This window comes from Hydra viridissima, unplaced genomic scaffold (assembly GCF_058129835.1).
Source record: "Hydra viridissima isolate aposymbiotic clone 2 unplaced genomic scaffold, HvirCarnegie_v1 scaffold_12, whole genome shotgun sequence".
Classification (NCBI taxonomy): domain Eukaryota; kingdom Metazoa; phylum Cnidaria; class Hydrozoa; order Anthoathecata; family Hydridae; genus Hydra; species Hydra viridissima.
The window spans coordinates 3,061,330-3,082,748 of NW_028324311.1; the positions used below are offsets into that span (position 1 = coordinate 3,061,330).

Genomic DNA, 21,419 nt, shown 5'->3' on the forward strand with positions numbered 1-21,419 from the left:
TACGAACATTCAATTATGATTTTAAATCATTACTGGGAAATGTTAAACGGGTAGAAGTTCTATTTTGTAGAGGAGATGCGCTGCAATTTGTCGCCTTTTTTTTAAATTTTCTAAAAAGTAGTTTTTTCGAATATTAAAGCTTTCATAATCAAAAGCTTGAATAAGTTTGAAAAATACATATTTGAACGTTTTGAACAACATTTTGAACAAACGACTTTATAACAATAAAGAAATTATCTGTCTATTAAATTATCGTTGAGATTAAAACAAAAAACCTTTTTTACTTTCCTTTACATTTATTTCTTAAATACATTCATTAACCTAGAAAAAAATTGCATTCAAATACAGTACTAGGGATTGCAATCCCGGAGATCTTTTTCAATCCCGGGATTTCGGGATTGAAAAATATCAATCCCGGGATCCCGGGATTAATTCCGGGATTGAAAAGCAGATACAACATCTTTATAGTATAAAGTAGAATAAAAACATTACATTTAACTAAAAATATATTTATTAAATGAATTTAATTTAACATGTTAATTAAATTTCAGAAGTTAATTAATGTTAAAAAATTATGTTAGAGATAAGGAGATATGTTATGTTTTTTGTGCTTCGAAATGTGACTTCAGGAAGCATAACGCGTCCAAAGTTTCATCGCCCAAACGGTTACAAATTTTTGTATTGAACAGTCCAGCGGAAGAAAATGCCCGCTCAGCCTCGACACTTGTCGGTTTCACGGTCATTAGAAAAGAATAAACTCTTTCTAAATAATCGCCACGTGTACCCCCATTTTCAAGTAGTGTGATTTCTTTTTGAATATTCGATGAAAATGTTTCACGTCTAATTCATTGTATTGGTGATTGTCCTTCTTTAATAACACGATCAAGTGTTATCAAAGAAGGACAATCACCAATACAATCTTTTCTCTTCTTTAATAACACGATCAAGTTCCTCTTCAATACTTAAAGTATTACTTTAAGACTAGGTACCATTTCAGGTTCCTCAATCAAATCCAGCATGTCAGACTCAACTGATGCTCTTACTAGAGAAGGATTGGAAGCATTTAATCTATCCAGCAATTCTACCGAAAGTTTTCGATATTTAAATGAAGAAGGCACTGTAATTATTTCTTCATCGACTTCAACGGAGTTACGACCGTCATGCAGGTATTGCAGAAGTCCACTCATATCGCCTAGGCGTTCATGGATGTGAGTCATTAAAGCTCTACGCATTTCTTTGCTTGTAAACAGGTTAGAGTCTCGACGACATATTGCTTCAACCATTACTTTAGTGGGAACTAAAGTTGTAATAGTCTCTGATAATAATGTCACTTCATCATGTGACAGAGCTATAGAATTATCTTGCACTAGGTAAATATCAATTAATGATTTTTGTATATAATTTTTTACTTTGTAAAATTGTTTAAGCATTAACAGAAGGCTGCTCTACCATGTCTTGCAGTCCATTATTAAAGACAGCTGTTTTCCAAATTTAGCCTTAATATATTTTTGTAAGATGTCGTTCTTGGTAGGTGATCGTCTAAATTTTAGCATTAGTTTGCGTACTTTTTTACTGACTGGCCCATAATGAACTTCATTTAGTTCAATTTTAGGTCTTACATTTTCATGATTGTAGTCCAATAAATCTTTTTCAATGTCCTCATTCTCGGATGAATCACTGTCAGAAAATTGATTGTTAAAATCTGGCTGATTTGCATCGAATTCTCTTTTTTTATAAAGAACATCAATTACAGCAAGTTGTATGCCATGAGCAAAACATAATTGTTGGTTATTAGGCAGCAACCTGCCAACTTTTTTCATAACACTAGCTCTGTCGGTCATTATAGCCACAATGTCGCTGTATAGATCAAGACTATGGTCTTTAAGTCTTTTTTCTAATAGTTCAATGCACTTTCTGCTGGTATTGAATCTGTTATTCGCACAAAACCTAAACTCCAGAACTGAGAGTTTTGTCCATGAACGTTAATATTCATGTAGCGACGATTTCGAAGTGACGTCCATTCATCAAAAGGCAAAGAAAATCTCTCCCCCACACAGAATTCCGTTTTCTTGCGCATTTCAATTTGATGAACTAAACCAACCAAACCTAATCTTATTTTTTTCCTGTACTCTACTGCATGATTACAAATTGTGTTTACTGACATTGGTAGATTTCTGAATCCCATAGCAGTTAGAGCGGCAAGTAAGTCTGTTGAAGAACAAATCACATTAAATGAAAGCCCGTCAGACGACGTTAAACGAGCAAGTGTAGCACAAAGTGTTTTATCTTCCCTTTCATAAATCGAAAAGTATTCTGTTAGTGGCTTAGATTTCTTTTTTGGTGGTTTATTTGGTGTGCATTCTCTGGTAATATGAGGTTGGGTTGGAATTTCGACCATCACATTATGCACCGACAACATGTGTGTAAGAAGTCCTTTTGTTGAACCACCACCAATTTTTAAAATCTTCTTGCAGTTTGGCAATTTACACATCGCTGTCTGGCCTTTTTCATCCCGTAGAAAATATTTCCAAACAGCTGAGTTACTTTTAATTGTAAAATCAAAAAACGACATGCTGATTTAATTTTTAACTTTAAGATTCTACCTTATAAGAAAAGCGCTTTTCTTCAGTTTGAAAAAACTGACAATACTAAATAAGCTATTAAAAATTATTAATAATAGTGACTAAGGTATTAAAAAATTTAACTAATTTAACGCGAATATTTTAAAAGTGTTTACATAAATAACTTTTTACAACGTAAATTTGTATTACATAACGAATTATTATAAAATAAATATAAACCGAAATATAAAATTATACAAAGTCCGGGTATCGCAAGCAAGCATATTATCATAATATTTTTCATTGCTTACAAATCTATTATTTAAATCAGATCGTATTCAATTTTTAAATAGTGTATATGCTAACCAACATGACATAGTGCGAAGATTTTCTCTTTTGTTTTTCTCTAAATCAATCCTTTTCGATATCGTATTTTTCTATACAACTGAAAATACAATACTTTTTACAATTTTATAATTAATAAAAATTATTTTATTGATACGCAAAATTGTTGTTATTTTTATATATTCTTTCATAACGCTTTGTTTTTTTTGATCTTATAGGAAATCCCGGGATTGTCTAACATCAATCCCGGGATTTCGGGATCATAAAAAAGGCCGGGATCCCGGGATTTCGTGATCCCGGGATCCCGGGATTGCAATCGCTATACAGTACATTATCCACAACTTTCTAAAGTAAAAAAATGCACTGGGAAAAACATGCACATATGTAAACATTTCATTTTCTGCTATTAGAATTCTTAATTTTGAAATATTTTTTCGAGTACTTTTTGAGTTTTCTTTGATAATTGTTCTTTTTACAAACTCTTCAGTCTGTGATTTATCATTCGCTTCTACGTAACACTTTCTCTCTTTGTGTTTAGAAAAAGTTTATCCAACTAAATACAAATTATAATTTTTTATAAATTAAAAGTAAAATGCTGGAAATTATAATTACCATTATAACCTGCAGCATTTAACTAAAACAGATAAGAAATTTTGAAGAACAAATATTAGAACAAATATTTAAAGCAACAACTTTACAAGCAGAATTTTTGTGTGCATCTGATTCTCAATAAACAAGCCAAACCTGGGCAAAAGCCATTGAAAAATCTTAGAGAAATTTTAAACAAAAATTGAAATCTTTACTCTTTCTGCAGTCATTCAGGCTGTTTTTTTTCGTCGAAAGACATGCATACAAGAAAATATAAATTTCTTTACTTCTGCATTTCTATAAGCATATAAAAGAGGGTTAAGACATCCGTTGAAGCATGTCAACCAAGCACTTACTGTTCCCATTTCTGAGACTTTACAGTCTGAAAAATTATGATTGAAAAAAATTTCTATGACAACCACAGGGATCCATACCATATACAAGACTCCTATAATAATGGTAATTGTCTTAGCAAGTTTCATTTCTCTTTTTTGCCTTATTGCCCCAACCTCGTCTAACATTTCTTTCAAAGAGCTTTTGGAGACTTTTCGCATTTTGTAATATAGTCCTGGCACTAAAATCAAGGGGAAACTAATATGAACACCGAGAAATACATAGTAAAGGGTAGGGTTCACGTTCCAGACGTAAGTGTATTTTGGTGCTGGTAGCATGGTGATAGCCGTAACAAAACAACATAAAAAAGAATACACCCAGATGAATATGACGACTAAAAAATACATGTTCTTTGTGATTAAATGTTTCCAACTTGGTTCTCCCGCAATTATAATAAAGCGCTCGATAGTTATGGCAGTCACGGTAACAAATGGACAAACAAGTGAAAATATCCAGACTATGTTATGGGTTTTTGTTCCCAAACTGCCAATTGGCCATGAAGGATAAAAGTATATATAAACAAATTCAAGATTTGGAAAAATAGCGGAAATAATTATATCTGTGATGGCCAAACTTACAATCAAGATGTTGGACTTGGAATGAAGTTTTTTATTGAAGTAAACTGCAGCGCAAAAGAAAACATTTTCAATAATGGCTGCTATCGATGTTGTAACAAGAAGAACGAGCATAAAAACTTTGAAAGAGAATTTAAACGTGCAAATGGTCTGCTTTGTAGACTCTGTTTGGTTCATGTCTGAGATATTATGTTACTCAGTTACGCAAGCAAAATATTTACAAGTGTCGTACCAGCATTTTTATGATCTTTAGCTTTTTGTTAATCTATATCCCAACGAAAATATAAATAAAACTCCGTTCATACTAATAAGAAAAGATTATTTGCACTTCTTCGTCATTTCATTATGAAATTCCTTTTGTTAAGACAGTCCTTTATGATGAAAGACGACGAAGGAGTGCAAATAACCTAAGAAAAAAAAGAATCAACATACAGTGGCGTGCAAAAGTTTGTAAACAGCTACATTTTTTTAACTTTTTTATCATAATTTTTTGGCTTTTCATTGAAAATAAATGAAATTTTCAACAATTGTTCCTATAATGTGATTACATACTATAAATTACTCAAAAAAATGATAGCTTGTAACAAAAGGGAGAAATTCAAATTTTATTGAAAACATCATGCAAAAGTTTATAAACAAATGAAAAAAATTCAAAAAGACGTACTATTTCTAATTCCTCCCCAGCAAGCACACAACGTTGAAACAACGTTGAAATAACGTTGATCAACGTCGACCAATTTTATTTCAACGTTGTTTCAACGTTGTGTGCTTGCTGGGTCCACAATATTTCATCACAGCGCATTAGTATTTTGTAGGATGGCCTCTAGACTTTAAGATTGCTTAACAACAACAAGGTAAAGAGTCAACAACATATCGGGTCAACTAAGTTGATCAGAACATCTATGGGGATATTTGTCCAACAATCCCAAAGCACCTGGAAAAAATAATTTTTATTGGTCGGTTTTTCGCCTTTCAATTGACTATCGAAATATTCCCAAAGATGTTTTGTTGGATTTAAATCTGGGTTTTGAGTTCAAAATCAGAATTTTTTTCAAATTGAAAAAATTTTTGGTAGAATTTGCATATATTCAAGCGCGGTAAGAGTATGGTAACTGCTCACCCACCCCTTCCTCCTTTTAACCAATATCTAGATCCGGTATTTATTTATTGTAATTAAAAAAATATAACTTGTTAAAAGTAATCTGTTTAAAAGTGATCTGTTTAAAATGAGGAGAAGCTGTCTGCTGAAACCAATGATATATTAAAAATAACTAGATGTCTAACTTTCGCGTATTTTTTGAAGCAAAATTCGGCCATTATGGGGGGCAAATTTAACAAATCAAAAGCTTCGTATTTGTTTTGTTTTGATAAATAGCGTAAAGATTTTGCCCCCCATAATGGCCGATTTTTGCTTCACTTTTTCTTATACCGATTTACGGCAGTTAGACATCTAGTTATTCTTAATATATCATTGGCTGAAACAGACATTTAATAAAAAACTTTGTTTTAGAGGAATTCTTATTCATAAATTATATATCTCATAACAAACAGGCTTCCGTGGCGCAATTGGTTAGCGCGTTCGGCTGTTAACCGAAAGGTTGGTGGTTCAAGCCCACCCGGGAGCGCATTCCATTTTAATTTATGCTTGAATATCAATGGAACCTTTTTAAACGTTCAACTAAAAGTCAGTTTTTAACCATACAAAAGAAGTGAAATGAAAAGTTTGTATCGACAATGAGATTTTAAATCTTTTTATGGTTGCTTTGAGATTGTGTGGATATAGTATAATGGCACGCATTTTATCGACCAACCATAACATGATAATTGGCTAATACGAACGCGTTATTTAAAAAATACTTCCACTACGAAACTCCAGTTAAAGGTACCAACTTGAGTATGTCAGTCATTTACGAACAAAGAGCTTACTTTCAAGAGCGCCGATGTGATTTCTATTTAAGGTATTATTTTTAATATCCCAGTGTTTTATTTCCAATTCCTATTTATATTATGTGGCTACAGTTTATAAATGTTAAAACAAGTGTTTTTATTAAATATTACGATTATAAAAGGTCTAAAAATTAAGAAAAGCAGTCTTGCCGACATGAGACTTGCAATAATCATATATCAAAAACCTTAAAATCTACAAGATTCGTGACACATTTTCATTATAAGCATATGCAGTACAATTGTGAGAATGCTTTGAAAGGATGGTGTGAAGAAACATTTTTTTTCAGTTTCATAAGAAGAATTTTTATCGAAAGTGTGTCAAATTTCATGAAGAATGTTTTTTAATTTTTTTCAACCTTCTGCCAGGAACTTTTGATTTTACAATCAGAGTTGCCATGGAAATGAGTGTAAATAGTAAGGTAAGTATGGGTATTAAGGCCCACCTTTGTCGAATGCGCGGTAAAGAAATGCTGATTTTTTTTTTGCTGCCAGTGATAAAACCAGATAACTCTAATATTTTAATGTCGAAAAAAAGTTTCACAATTTATTTTTTCCCTAACTTTGGATTAGTGGGCCTTATTTTCGCCGGGCCTTAATACCCATACTTACCTTAGTGGTTATACAAATATATGCACCCATACAAATATGTACACCCATACAAAGATATAGTTTTAATTGATAGAAAAGTTCATTTGTTTTGATAAACAATCGAATTCAGTTTATAACGTTTTTTAGAAAAAGTTATTTTAAAAGTATTTTGCTTTTAATTTTCAAACTTTTTTTCTTTTATAAATTCATAAACTTTTCCTCGTACTTGATTGGAAGTTATTAAAATCACATTCAAAAATGAGAAAGCACAAGGTGTGTTGTGGAGATCTTCGTAATTCAGTAGTAAATGCAGTTGATAATCGTGGTATCACAAAAGCGAAATCTGTTCGTCGATACGGATTAATCTAAACAGCTTTTACGTGAATGGATCAAGAAACGTGTATGGATCAAGATAAAAGCACGCGAAGGAACTTCGAAACAAAACCCAGGTCGATTAAGAAAAACTACTGAAAGGGACGATCATCAGCTGTGCTGATTGTCAAAAGATGATGCTCTTCTTATTGTACCGCAGATTCCTTCTGTATACAACAAATATTTTGAAGTTAAAATATTCGATTCAACTGTAAAAAGGCGTTTACGTAACAACAATTAGTCTAGAAACTTCCTCGTCAAAAACCATTGATTTTAAAAAAGAACTGGATGGCTCGAGTGAAATTCGCAGAAGAGTATTTACACTAGATTGCACAAGATTGGAGTAAAGTGTCATGGAGTGAAGAAAAGAGCTTTTGGAGACTTTTCGCATTTTGTAATATAGCCCTGGCACTAAAATCAAGGGGAACTAATATGAACACCGAGAAATGCATAGTCAAGGGTAGGGTTCGCGTTCCAGATGTAAGTGTATTTTGGTGCTGGTAGCATGGTGATAGCCGTAACAAAATAACATAAAAAAGAATACACCCAGATGAATATGACGACTAAAAATAGTTTGCTTTTATCTGGTGGTATTAAGCGTATTAGACGTCCAAAAAACGAGAAAAACCCTGGTACACTGTCCGACCGTTTAGTACGGAGGTAGTAGTGTCATAGTATGGGAATATTTTTCCGTGATTGTGTAGCAGAATTAGTTCAAATTAAGGGCAAACAAAATCCTAACAAAAAAGATTTGTTTGCAGCTTTAAACCAAAAATGGAAAAATACGTCTTAAGACACACTAATTCAGCTTGTCGATTCAATGTCTCAAAGATGTGCTGTTGTGATTACCTCAAAAGCCCAACAAATAATGATTAATACAATTATAAATTTTATTATATTAATAATTAGATAAATATATGATCAATATAATTATAAATTTTATGGACTTTGAAGTTATCTTCATTTTTTCACTTTTTTTTGTCTAGTTGTGAAAATAAAAATACTTTTGACCCGAGCAAACCGAAAGATATTTATTTAGAATATAATAATCCAATAACAAATTTTATACTGTACCAGAATGTCACTAATGTACATTTAATAATAGAATAAACAATCTCCACCTACTATCAATATACATATTTTTAAAAGCAAAAAATGGTAGTAAAAATACTTTTAAACGTTACTGCGTAAGGCCTGTTCAATTTTTACCGCTTTCGACTCTCTAGTTCACCCATGACATTTTTTTCAACTTGGGTTGTGTATATATAGCTCAATCTTTCCAAAATTATTACCAGTGGTAGCCACAACCAATATCTGTAGAATATTAATAATTTTTTTGGTGAAAAACACTTATGAATAAATGAAAGAAGAAATTCGTGAACAAGTTGTCAGGGCTCTCCACGCGGATTTGGACTTTTCAGAGATTGTCAAGACCCTTAATGTATCCAGAATGACAGTTTACAACATCAAAAGTTGTTTGTTGAGTGAGGATAATGTCAAAAGAAAACCAAGAACCAATGACAATAGTCCTGTTCTCAACAAGGCCTCTATGGCTAAGGTCAAAGATGGAATAAAAAGGACCTCTCAAGACCATGAGGGCGGTGGCCAGGGAGATAAATTTTCCGGAGAAGACCATTAGGAGGGTTGTCCCCTAGAAACCAAATCTAGAGCCAGAAAATGAAAAAATTATTCTTACTCTACATCTTAACATTTTTCAAAAAAGTAAGAAGCGATTTTGGATTCTTAAGAAAAAAACCCCGGTAACTAAAATGTTCTGTTTTCTGATAAGAAGTATTTCACAGTGGATCAGGTCTCCGGGAAGAAATTTTGTGAATCAACGCTGAATGCTGTGTTCACTTACACTATTGGCCCCAAATGACTGATTAATTTTTTTCTAACCGTCTTAAGAGCACTATGTCCCAATTAGTAATTGGCTAAAAAAACAGGGAAAATTTAGCCGCAGATAAAAAAAGAATTGCATTGTCAGAAAGAGCGTTTAATTCTACATTGAACGCTATGTAATAAGTGACAGTTGAGAAATTGTTTATTCAGAAAATTAAGTAATAAAAATAGCATACATCGAACCGGCAGAGCTTTCTTGATAACCTAATATATCATATATATATATACAAATACATTAAAGTATATATAATATTTAAATACAAATTCACCACGCTCGACGCTGGTCATGTAATCTTTTGTATACATAATACATTTTTATTAACCAAACAAAATTTGTCTTCCATGTCAAACTGAGTTTCAAAATCCATTGACAAGTCTGCTCAGGCTTTACGAAATGATTTAGACTGCGCTTCTTATCAAAATGGCTCAGCTATCTTTTAAAATAGTTCAGCTACATTTTAAATGCCCAGTTTCGTTTTATAATGTTTACAAATATTATTAGCAAACTGCTGCTATTTTCCTTAAGGTCTGATTGCTAGTTAATATACTAACTTCTCAACACTGGTTTAGTAGCTAATAAAAAACCAAAGACATTTCAATTACTGGATGAAGTACAGAAGTATCTTCGTACATCACTTTATAAATTCTTCTTCCTCTTCTTCTTCTTCAAAAAAAAAACCCGGCCAAATTCAAGTTTTTATGAAGAATATAAAAAAAAAGAAAATTTTAAGGGATTCCATAATACACTTTCGCTAAACTATTATTTAACTTTATGAAAGTAATAAAATTGTAAACTTCTTGTTTGCATTTCAGCTTCGTTTTACATTCCATGGTAACTAAGAAAAAAAAGTCTTTTTTTTTTAAACGTTGTTTTTTAAATTATAAAGTAATATCAATGACTCCTTTGGAATTTTTGATTTTGAATAATACTTTCGTAGATATTGCCAATTATAATTTTGTTGCAGAAGCTTCCCAATGTAATAATGCGACCTCCGAGAATATCGACATTGCAGCTATTTGTACACATACCCAATGATCAAATGATTGCTTTGAATCATATTAGTTCGGATACATCCATCTGCGATATAAAATCCAAGCTCGAATTAAGAACAGGTATCTTGGCTGAGTTGCAAGACTTGTTTGTCAATGACATTAAAGCTGAAGAAAACGAAACATTAAGTTTTTTAAAGATAAAAAGCGGAGCACTGCTCCGTGTAAAGTTTAGAGAAAAAAGCTTCAGAAAATTATTTGTCGACGCTTTTAAAGGTGATACCAGAAACGTTCTTAAGCATGAAATCGAAGCAGTTCAAGCTTGTGATGAGGTGGGTGAAGTCTTAAACAAAATAGCTTCCTTAAAAGCATTTCAAGCAGCTTTTACCGCAAGTTTTAAAGGCCATCTTACCCTACTGAGAAATATTATCGAAAAAAACTCCTCTGTTGTTAACAATGCTACAAAAAATGGGAGGTCACTTTTACACATTGCAGCCAATTCAGGTAACTTGTCATGTGTAAGTTTGCTGCTAAAAAAGGGTTCGGAGTTAGGCAAGTCAGATAAAGAAGGTGAGAATTGGTTTGCTATTCATTTTTCTATAAATTCTTTTCTTAGTGAAACAAGTTTTTTCGAACTCAAATAGCGAGTATAGCTCGCCTTTAAAAGTGGCAAAAATAAGTTATAAAAAGATTTTCCATTTTTCTCTTCAAAAAACCTCTAAAGCAAAATGATGTAACGACAAAAAAAAAAAAAAAAAAAAAAAAAAAAAATACGAATTAATATATAATTATATATTAATTATATATTAATATATATAATTATATATATATAATTATATATATAATTATATATTAATTCGTAACTAATTGCTTTTGTTAAACAATAATCTAAACTAAAATGTGGAAATAAAATACATTTTTAAAACTATTCTTTTAAAAGTTTTTAAAGCGTTTAGAAACAAATTGATACTCGCTTCGATAGTTTTTACATAAAACGGTTTGAGAAAAATTTTAAGTCCCGGTTTCAACTTCATATCGATTTTGTACCAAATCTATCGAAATTTTAGATATATTTCGAAAGATGAAATATTCGGGCCAAAGTAAATTTGTGATGAAAGAATCTGACGTTGACCAATGACAAATGATTAACAATTAATTTTTTACAATCAACTATTTAGTTTCCAACATATTCGATCCATACTTTTATTCTATACTTTTTTTTCTTTTACTCACGAAATCGATTCCTATCATACAAATATATAGTTATAATTAGAAGTTCATTTGTTTTAATAAACAATCGAATTCAGTTTATAACGTTTTTTAGAAAAAGTTATTTTAAAAGTATTTTGCTTTTAATTTTCAAACTTTTTTTCTTTTATAAATTCATATACTTTTCCTTATACTTGATTGAAAATTATTAAAATCACATTCAAAAATGAGAAAGCACAAGGTGTATTGTGGAGATCTTCGTAATTCTCTAGTAAATGCAGTTAATAATCTTGGTATCATAAAAGCGAAATCTGTTCGTCAATACGGATTAATCTAAACAGCTTTTACGTGTATTTACATATAAAGCTAAATTGTTTTTGTTAAAAAATAATGTAAACTAAAATGTGGAAATAAAATATAGTTTTAAAAATATTCTTTTAAAAGTTTTTAAAGCGTTAAGAAACAAATTGATAATAACTTCGATAGTTTTTACATCGGTTATCTATCGTCGGTTTCTATAAACAACAAAACAAAGAATATTCAAACATATCAACCAAATGAAGATCTCTTATCTATTATGTAATGTGCATAGAAAAGTTATTCATGGAGACAATCGTAGCACTGTTTGATGTCATAAATCAAGCCGTAACCTCTGAAAATAACGTGTTTTTGAAAATTTTCTAATGTAACTATGTTTTCAATAAGATAATTCTAAAATTTAAATTTTGATTAGCGTAATAAGGTCTGATATTTGATTTTAGTGCGAAAAGTAATAAGTCATTTTGGAGTCCAAAAAACCAAATTGCCTATTCCTTAAAATAAACCTTTAAAAGCTAACAATTTTCAGGTTTCAGGTTCTTAAAGCTATTTTTTCCCTTAAAATTCTCAACTTATCTTTGGAGAATACTAGCAACTGTTTTTTTGTATGAAACGAAACTTTTTGTGGTTATGCTTTCCTCTAGGTTTTTTTTAACAATACTTCAGCTGAACTTTTCTGTTGTATATTTAGTTCATCAAGCGTAGTTTATTCTTATGGTGAAAGATTTATATATTCTGTGTAAACTATTTATGTGTGTGATTACTCTCTAGAGAAAGCTAATAAGATCATTTATGGAAGATCATTTAGAGAAGATAGATACATCTTCGAACTCTGTTTATAGATCATATGCTGATGCATAAATATCAAATAAATGTTACTGTGAAATATTCCTTATTAGTTTAAAAGTGTTCACAACTTTTTGCAATAGCCTGGAAAACACCTACTCAGCGGATCACATTTACCTCACACCCATCCCAGTTTTTCACAAGAAATTTATGGTTATTGCATAATTCTCAGAAAAATAATCTTAACCAGACCAACCTTGAATAAACATGAAAAAACTTTTTTTTAAAGAAAGAAATAAAAAATAAAAAAAAGAAGACAAGAACTCAAAATCTAACATTTCCATATCTACTTAACATTTTTCTTTACGGTCAAATCCAATTTAAAAATACTCTTGATCGATAACACAACACAATACTCTTTTAACTAACTTAACAATTTTTTAATCTTGTTTTTTTATCCAGAACACAACTTATCATATAAAAATAATTTAAAAAAATCTAACTGTAAAATTGAAATAATTGTGTGTTTAATTGCATATAAAAGTTGTTTTATTGCATGTAACTATTGTATTTTATTGTTATATTTATATAACAATTCTGTTTTATTGTATGTAACAATTGTACATCACTTGTTTCTACGTCCTTCTTACAAACATGGTCACACATGGTCAGTAACTGTAAGCTTAGAGATCACATTTGTTCCATAGTGACTGTAAGAAGATTCAAACATAAAAATGACTTCCCAATACTCAGAAATTTCTGGCTGAAGCATTCTTTTTTTTTTCATTAAACAACTTTAAGTAGTTAAAAACCTTGTTTACTTTAAGATTAGTGGTAATAACATTTTTAACCTTGTTAACAAGGTTCCAGAGATTTTTAAAAAAATTACCATTGAATCACCAAATTGAATCATCTGCATCGCATAGAAGTTCATACTTGCAATTGAAGAATTGAGTAGCAGAAACTTAACATAAAATAAAATAAACAAAAAATAGCATGAAGTATTTGAACCCTGACTGATTTTTAAACAGTTTAACCATATATATTTAATATCACCCTTAAATATTACTGACCAATAATATTTTGTTATGTTTACCATAATGTTATTACTGGTCAATAATAGTCGCTGATTGCATCTAGCTAGTAAAAGTTAGTAAATTTTATCTTATATTAAACAGAAATTTCTTTTCAAATAGGTCAATAAGGTTTTATTGCTAACTTTAAAAAGATATCTTAATTTGTCTATCTTTTAAATAACAATAAATTAATTTCAAGTATAAGTCTTCAATAATTTTTCTTCAGGGTTTACTGCTTTACATCTTGCAACAGCAAATGGTCATTGGAAATGTGAAAAACATATTTCAGCTTATAGTTGGAAGTTTAGTGAAAGGGATCAAGATGATCTTCACTTTGCTAGGTAATTTAATTGCTGCTAATGCATCTCATTTTATCCTCAGGTAAATTTACCTATATATGCAAACACTCATGAAAAATATAAAAAAGAAAAATGTGTAGATATAAATTTAGCTTTAAGGTTAAGTCATGAATTGGCTCTAAGCTTGACTACTTTTGAGAAAGTAACATTTTATTTATCTTGAACTTGAGAGCACCTCTGTAAAACCAAGTAAGTTTTACATATATTGTAACTATGGAATTAAGAAAAAGTACCTGACCAAATTTTGTGTTCTAGGAATTATCTGTAAAGTTTTTAATTTTGCTGTATTGTTGAGGTTACCTTTCAAAGGATATGCTGACTGATTTTGACTTAGAAAATGTAAACAAGAAAAGTATGTGTACATGTAACTTTGTTTTATGGATGGCTGACATTCAATCCATGTTTATTTACTCTAATTTATAACAATTCAAGCTATGAATTTCTTCAATTAAGAAGTTAACAGCTAAAAGCTTATTTTTCATACAATTAAATTACATTTTTATTGGTTCAAGAAATTTAACTCTCTAAAATTTTTGTTTAATTATTTTTTTTCTTTTTTATTGGTCTATTAGTTTGTGAAAAGTCTTCTTTTAGTTTGTTAAGAAATATTATTTCTCTGAAATATTCTTTATGGTTGTTAGAGAGAATTTAGGTTGCCATCAAACTCTCCCTCCAATATCACTCCAAAATGCTACTTATGCTACCAAGGCTCTAGAAAGGAATGAAGTAATTTTACTTTATTTGGTTTTAAATTTTTTTGTGATTGTTATTGCATTCTCTGTTGCACAGTATATTGCATTCTCTGTTGCACAATATATAAATGTGTAAAAACATTAGAGAATTCCAATGCTTTTATGCATTTATTTTTCAGTTCGTCTGATTTCTAATCAGACTACTGCTTAATTTTACTTAAAAGTAAAATTAGGCAGTAACATTAAGTAATAATTAAATAATCAAGCAGTAATAGTTGAATAATTAAGCAGTAAGTCTGAGAACATTGGATTACTTTAAAATATCATTCAGAACAAAAAAAAAATCAAAAAGAAAACAAAATTAGATTTTATTGTAAATTAATATTATTATTACAAAAATCAGTTTAAAGTATCTACAACTAGACTCCATTTAATTTTGTTTCTGGCTGCAATATAAAAAAGAATCCTTAAAAAAAAAGACAAAAACTGACAAAGTCAAATAAAAAATATCCAGTATATGAAATTTTGCTGACATACAAAACTTAATATGTTTGATTATCATTTATGCAACAACCAAAAGAGCAAATGGAAGAACTTTAACCTTCAACAACCTGAGAATGATTCAAGCAATCTTTCTAAAATTTGGCAAACCTTATAATAGCGCTTAAGGAATTCAAAATTGACACTATTGTGTTACTTTAATGACCCTATAATCAGAAGAAACATTTTGTTTTTAGAACGTTGATTTCAAGATTAGCAAATTTTAGAGTTTACAACATCATTCAAAAATAATTAATTTAATTAGAAAATCATTATGAGGGCTGGCCCCCCCCCCCCCCCATCCCCCATAACATTGGGAAAAATGTTAAGCTAAGGTACCTATTCTGCTGTAAAAAATTAGGCGTCTGCTTCATAATATTTTTCATTGAAATTTTGCATGCACATAAAAAATTAGTTTTTAAACTGGGCCCAATACATTTTAAAAAAGACTCAACATACCTTCGATACCAATTTTATATAAAAAGTTCAAAATTTGTATAAATATTTTTTATGTTAAGTTTACTTAGAAAAAACTGTATTCATGATTTGTCTATGATAAGCTTACTTAGAAAAAACTGTATTCATGATTTGTCTGTATTATGATGTCATGATTTGTCTGTATTATGATGTCATGATTTGTCGCTTAATTAAATTGTAACTTCTTAAATGATACATTTTTGGAATTTTTGATAAATAAATTTTATGATCAAAAATCTTAAATTGAATACATTTTTTTTTTGCTTGTTTTTTGTAAGAATTTTAAATTTAAATTTAATATCAATTCAACCTGTCCCCTTAATGAAGCATCAAAAATTGATTTAGAGCAAAAGTTAACAGAAAATGAGGTAGAATAAGGTGTTGTGTTCAAGCAATTACAAAGTATAAACAAAGCAGTTCTATTGATCTAATATTGCATCTTGATGATTTATTGATGATTGTATTATAAATGAAACAATAACCTTATCACACATTTATATAGTAAATATATGTGAAACAGTATGAGTTCATGACTTAAGGAAATTTTGCTGAAAACTTCCAGTAAGAGATGGCTCGATTGTAAAGTAAAACCAAAGCAGAAGCTCGCAATCGATAAAAATGTGTCATCACGGTTATTCATCAGCAAAAAACTGTCCAGAAAGAGGTTCAAAACTCTCACTGCAGAAAAAATCAATGCACATTTTATCCCCCCTGTACTTTATTTTAAACTGGGAATATTTCTTATTTGAAAAATATTTCTGTTACCACTTAAGCACAATTATCAAAATATTAGATATTTGTAACAAATGGTGAGCAAATATATGGAATCCTAAAGTCTAATTTATGCATCCTATTAGACCTGCTAAAAATTTCTTCTGGACAAAGAAAAATTATCCGTGCTGGGTATTCACTTCCTGCAAACCAATATCTACAACATAATTTAAATTTAAATAACAATATCAAAATAAAATCTTTAAAAAGCAGTTAAAGTTTTAAAGCATTTTTAACAAGGAATTATATCTTAGATACTTTGTAATTTTACAGCTTTTGCATCTTCTGTTTTATACATTTTAAAATTGTATGAAATAAAATAAATTCCAAACCTTATAATTTTTTTGCAAGTTTAACTTTGTCTAGTATATTTTTTTATTAAAAATCATTCGCATGGTATTGAAGTGAGTACCTTTGAGTCTTCTGGTTGTTAAAAAGTAATGGATCAGAAAAGGTTGATCTCAGGAATTTTCAGTTCTTTTACAGTTTTACAGTTCTTTTACAGTTATGTTTTACAGTTATGTTTTATTTATTATGGACTATGAAAAATGTTAATAATTTTTTTTTAAATCAAAAGCATAAATTAACACTCCCCAGAGGACTAAATTATGCATCTCTTGCACTTGTGCACTTGTTAGTTTATGATTGCAAACAAACCTTTAACCATGAGTTAATCAGCATGAGTTAAACCAACTTTTAAATATTTTGAAAAAAATAAATAAATAAAAATAATAACCAAATATTTAAATTTTATTTTAGTTAAATAAAGAACAGCTACCGTTTTTAGAAACTCAAACCATCAAAGTATCAAATCAAACCTTGTTAAAAAAGCCAATAACTGAAGCATTATTAACACCAGCAGCAGCAATTCAAGGAGATAATGAAAGTCAGAATGATCAGGTTGATACGTTTAAAGTTAAAAGCTCAGGGAAAAAGTTGTCTAATACATTCCGTCCAAGATCTGCTCCTCATCTTCAAACATTCCATGAAAATCTAGTTCAAACAGAAAAATTTATTTATTGTGTTCCGAAAAGCAAAGTGAAAGATTCAGGACATATAAAAGTAGATGGTATCAGACAAGGTAACATAAAATTTTATATGAAATTTTTCAAGTCATCGATTGCAGAGATGAATATCTAAAAATTGTATAAATTGTTAATAAAGATAATTTCCATTAATTGAGTTTGTATAAATGGAATTACATTAATTATTGAAAATAGAGAGAATGGGTAAAGTTAAAAAAACAATGGTTGTATTAAAGAAAGTAGTTACATTGAAGTGAACTTTTAAGGTTGCTGCTGTGTAAGAGTGTATACAATGTTATTTCATTGCAGACAGTTTCTAATCAGAAGTATTTTAAGAGAGTGCTTTATCATTGTCACTGACTGCTCCTTTGTTCTCCTTTGTTCAAACTAAACTTGATTGAGCTTAATTTGATTTTTTAGAAATCCCAGGTGATGGATCTGAAGACCTATTATTGGAGCAAATAAAAAGCAGCAACTTTAATGATTCATATGAAGAAGACAACAAATTTAAGATTGTTAGGCCGTTTCACCAAATATACTCAGAGATGTAAGTCTTTTCTTTGCATTAAGTTTGTTATATGCAATTATCTGACCCTTTTTATTATTTCAAAGCAATTAATATTTTAAATTTTTATTTAATATTTTAAAATATAATGAGTAAAAGTAAGAACAGACTCAGTGTGTATGAATGATCTAAAAAGCATTTATAAAATAGATATTTTCAAAACACTTTGTATGTTTGATTCCAGTTTGAAAAACTGGTTCTAATTGAGAAAAGATTTTAAGCAATCCAAGAATTGTTAATACTTGGCAAACCACCTTGTTTTGAAGAAGTTTTTTTGATTTGTATCTTTTATGGTGCTGATATTGTATCTTTTGGTAGTAGTGATATTCCACTTAGTAAACTCATAAACATTCCTCTCTTTATCACTTGGTAACTGTCTGAGTCATTCTGCTGGAAAGATAGAAATTCAAGATTGTGTGGAAAAAACTTTGTTTTTTAAAATATAAAAAAATTAAATAGCTTTGAACAGAACCATTTAAGTTTTTTCAGTATGACTAGGGTTTGAGTTGTCACATCTTGGTCTTGTTTTCAATTGTGATCTCGACAATATTTGAGAGCTTTTTAGGGATTATGAATGTGTATAAATTGAACCTAAAAAATTTGTAGATAGTTTATTTTACGGAAGAGAAGATGTAGATTTGAAACATTGTGTTTGCTGCAAGAAAGCAACATTATGTAAATTATAGCCGATTAGAGGAGCTTTATTTAATAACATTTTCTCATTCCAGTTCTTAACAAATAGGAGTGATATTCAAAAGTGAACAAATTTTAATCTTCAAGTAAATAATAATGAGGATCCTCTAGACTTACAGATATACCATTATATGATGGTGGCAAGCCAACTTCAAGATTTAGTGACCTAATCCATTCAAGCCTTTTACGCTTTTTTTTTATGTTACGCTTTGCATATTGTTCAGCAGTATTTTTCATGTGCCAAAACCTGCGTGGAACGAGGTAATTTAATCAATTTCTGACCAGAGGTCAGTTTTTTTTCGATGTGTCAGTTTCATTTCAAGTTTTCTGTTGTCGATATGAACTACTTTCTGTTTGAGACCAGCTTTCTTAGCGATCTCCCTTCCAGTGAATGCATAATGTTTTAGTAGGGTTTCAACTTTGCCTCTTTTTCTCAGACTTGGCTCAGTGGTTTTGCCCATATGATCAATAGGTAAAATAGCATCGCCTTAACATCAAAATAGCATTAGAAAAAATGTTTTAGGATTAAAATTGAAACATTCAAAATTTAAATTTAAAAAAGCTGCTTGGTGCACAAAAAAGCTGCTTGGTGCACAAAAAAGCTGCTTGGTGCACAAAAAAGCTGCTTGGTGCACAAATTCTTTGCTGTCGCACAAATACTGTTCTAAATATACTGTCCCACAGTAAAAAAAAAAATACTTGAGAATAATGATAAAACACGTTAGAATAGTGTGTATTCAGACAGCCGACACATTTGTACAAAAGTTTAGAAAACCAAACCTCAAAATCTCGAAACCTTTGATAAGCTGGTTGAAATTGCAAAATATTTTTAATTTTCTACAAGTTGATATTCACTTTAGGAAAATACAAAATGTTACCAAGTTTATTTGGTTAAAATAATAAAAGCTTTTCTTTTGTAAAAGTGTATTTAAGTTCTTTTTTTTTTTTAAGTATGTATTAATAGTGTGTTAATTGTGAATGCATAAAAGTATAATATTGATTTTTATAAGGAACAAAGTTCCCCTTATACATGGCAGCTCTCACGATTTCGCCCCAAACAACCCTAGAAACACCATTTCAAAACAAACATATTGCTTGATTGAAAATAAAGAATATTTCACAAAGAGTATCAGACTGCTTGAAAAAAATTCTAAACTAAATTGGAAAAACAAAAAAACCCATATAAAAAGCAAAAATCCTAAAGAACGACGCGAAGAAGAGAAAGTACTTGATCCAAAGCCGTCCGAAAAACAAGACGTATTAAATCTTCTACAGACCAAATCGAATAGTGAAAAAGAAGAAAAAAGAACTGGAGATTATTTGGAAAATTCTTTTTCTGTGTATTCTTCAACTGTCGATTTCGCTCGTGGCGAAAGTAACTTCCAGCGAGATATTAATATACTGAAAAGTAACGGTGAAATTCTTGAAAAAGCTTCGTCATTTGATCATTGGCTCGATTGTAAAGTAAAACCAAGGCAGAAGTTTGCGATCGACAAAAATCTGTCATCACGGTTATTCATAAGCAAAAAAACCTGCAGAGTTAGATCTTTCGAATACTGGTTAGAAATACAAAACCTTTCCTGCCAAAAAACCTCAATCTCCATTCACCGTTCTAGGAGAAGAGAAGTCAAACGAATGACGTTTGAAGAATGGAAGTCATGGAAGAAACAATCACAAAATAAAAAGCAACATTTTGAAGAGCCACGTTCTGTGAAGCATTTAAAGTCGGCCGCCGTCTCTTTTGAAACATGGCTGGAAAGAAAGAGGGCAGACGAAGAGAAGAAAAAGAGAAAACGCGCCGAGTTAGAATTAAAAAAACAAAATGAAATAGCATTTAAGCGAAATTCTCGACTCAGCGATCCTCGTCAACGTACCTTTAACGAGTGGATTTTTGAAAAGAAAAGCCAACAGAGACACCAGATAATAAAACATCCCATTAAAAAAAAAATATTTCCGGAAGACAATGAGTTAATTTTTAATCTATGGTTATTAGACAAGTTCAAAGCAGAAATTGAAGCGGAAAAAGACCTGTTAATGAAGGTACGGCTCTCTCGTTAACGTTTGATAAATAATAAAACGCTAATTAATAATTACCTTTTTTTTATATCGGATAATTTCGTTTTTTTTTTTATAAAAAAATTTTTTTTCTAGTTCTAATTATTTCGAATCGAAAGTCATTTCGAATGTTTTTGTTTTCTTTTATATTTTATACTTAAGAATTTTTTATTCTCAGCACCCCCCTCACATAACTTCACTACTGATCACTATAAAAAACAGGTTCAATCGGTTTAGTTCGATTCGTTTGTAATTCTATCGTTAACAAAGTCACGTTTTATACCGATTAATATTTTTTTTCGTTAGTGGCTGAGAGTTTGACGCAGTTTATTTTATAATTGTAGCGTTTAAATTTATCAGTGGAAAGTAAATAAAACTAAAAAAAAATTTTTTTATAACATCAAAATTTTTTAATTGAAAAAAACGTCTAGACAAACAATAATTCAATTTCAAAAATGGAATACTATCGTTTAAATGAAAATAGTTTCTTTGTTTTATTTTGAATAACGCTGCGTTAATTGAAATTCTTTTTTAAAATAATCCTGAATGGCTTTTTTTTCAAAATCGCTCCAACGAACTTTAAAAATTTAAA

At 30.0% G+C, this 21,419-nt stretch overlaps 2 protein-coding genes and 1 non-coding gene across 4 annotated transcripts; 2 read left to right on the top strand and 1 right to left on the bottom strand.

Annotated features, from left to right (window-relative positions):
• Positions 1 to 2,979: 2,979 nt before the first annotated feature.
• On the bottom strand, positions 2,980 to 4,754 carry LOC149880771 (histamine H2 receptor-like). Its single transcript, XM_090068486.1, has one exon. The coding sequence runs from the start codon at positions 4,637 to 4,639 to the stop codon at positions 3,725 to 3,727; it is 915 nt and encodes a 304-aa protein (XP_089924612.1). The 5' UTR covers positions 4,640 to 4,754; the 3' UTR covers positions 2,980 to 3,724.
• A 1,259-nt stretch (positions 4,755 to 6,013) lies between these two features.
• Positions 6,014 to 6,087, top strand: Trnan-guu (transfer RNA asparagine (anticodon GUU)). The gene has a single exon. It is a non-coding gene; the product is annotated as a tRNA-Asn (tRNA).
• Positions 6,088 to 10,093: 4,006 nt separating this feature from the next.
• On the top strand, positions 10,094 to 21,310 carry LOC145194535 (uncharacterized). Of its 2 annotated transcripts, none has more exons than XM_090068482.1 (7): positions 10,094 to 10,831; positions 13,877 to 13,991; positions 14,651 to 14,735; positions 17,249 to 17,570; positions 17,935 to 18,061; positions 19,783 to 20,812; positions 21,006 to 21,310. In XM_090068482.1, exons 1-7 carry the CDS (start codon positions 10,255 to 10,257, stop codon positions 21,078 to 21,080), a joined length of 2,331 nt encoding a protein of 776 aa, XP_089924608.1. In that variant the 5' UTR covers positions 10,094 to 10,254; the 3' UTR covers positions 21,081 to 21,310. The 2 variants fall into 2 exon arrangements, with proteins under 2 accessions (XP_089924608.1, XP_089924609.1); XM_090068483.1 differs by having other exon boundaries at positions 20,924 to 21,092.
• The last annotated feature ends 109 nt before the right edge of the window (positions 21,311 to 21,419 follow it).

Bases quoted from the DNA above. Each gene is read 5' to 3' on its own strand.
- LOC149880771 (XM_090068486.1), bottom strand. From the start codon at position 4,639: ATGAACCAAACAGAGTCTACAAAGCAGACCATTTGCACGTTTAAATTC.
- LOC145194535 (XM_090068482.1), top strand. From the start codon at position 10,255: ATGCGACCTCCGAGAATATCGACATTGCAGCTATTTGTACACATACCC. The intron at 17,571-17,934 runs GTAACATAAAAT...TTGATTTTTTAG, and splicing joins AGTAGATGGTATCAGACAAG to AAATCCCAGGTGATGGATCT. The intron at 20,813-21,005 runs GTACGGCTCTCT...TTTTATTCTCAG, and splicing joins AAAAAGACCTGTTAATGAAG to CACCCCCCTCACATAACTTC.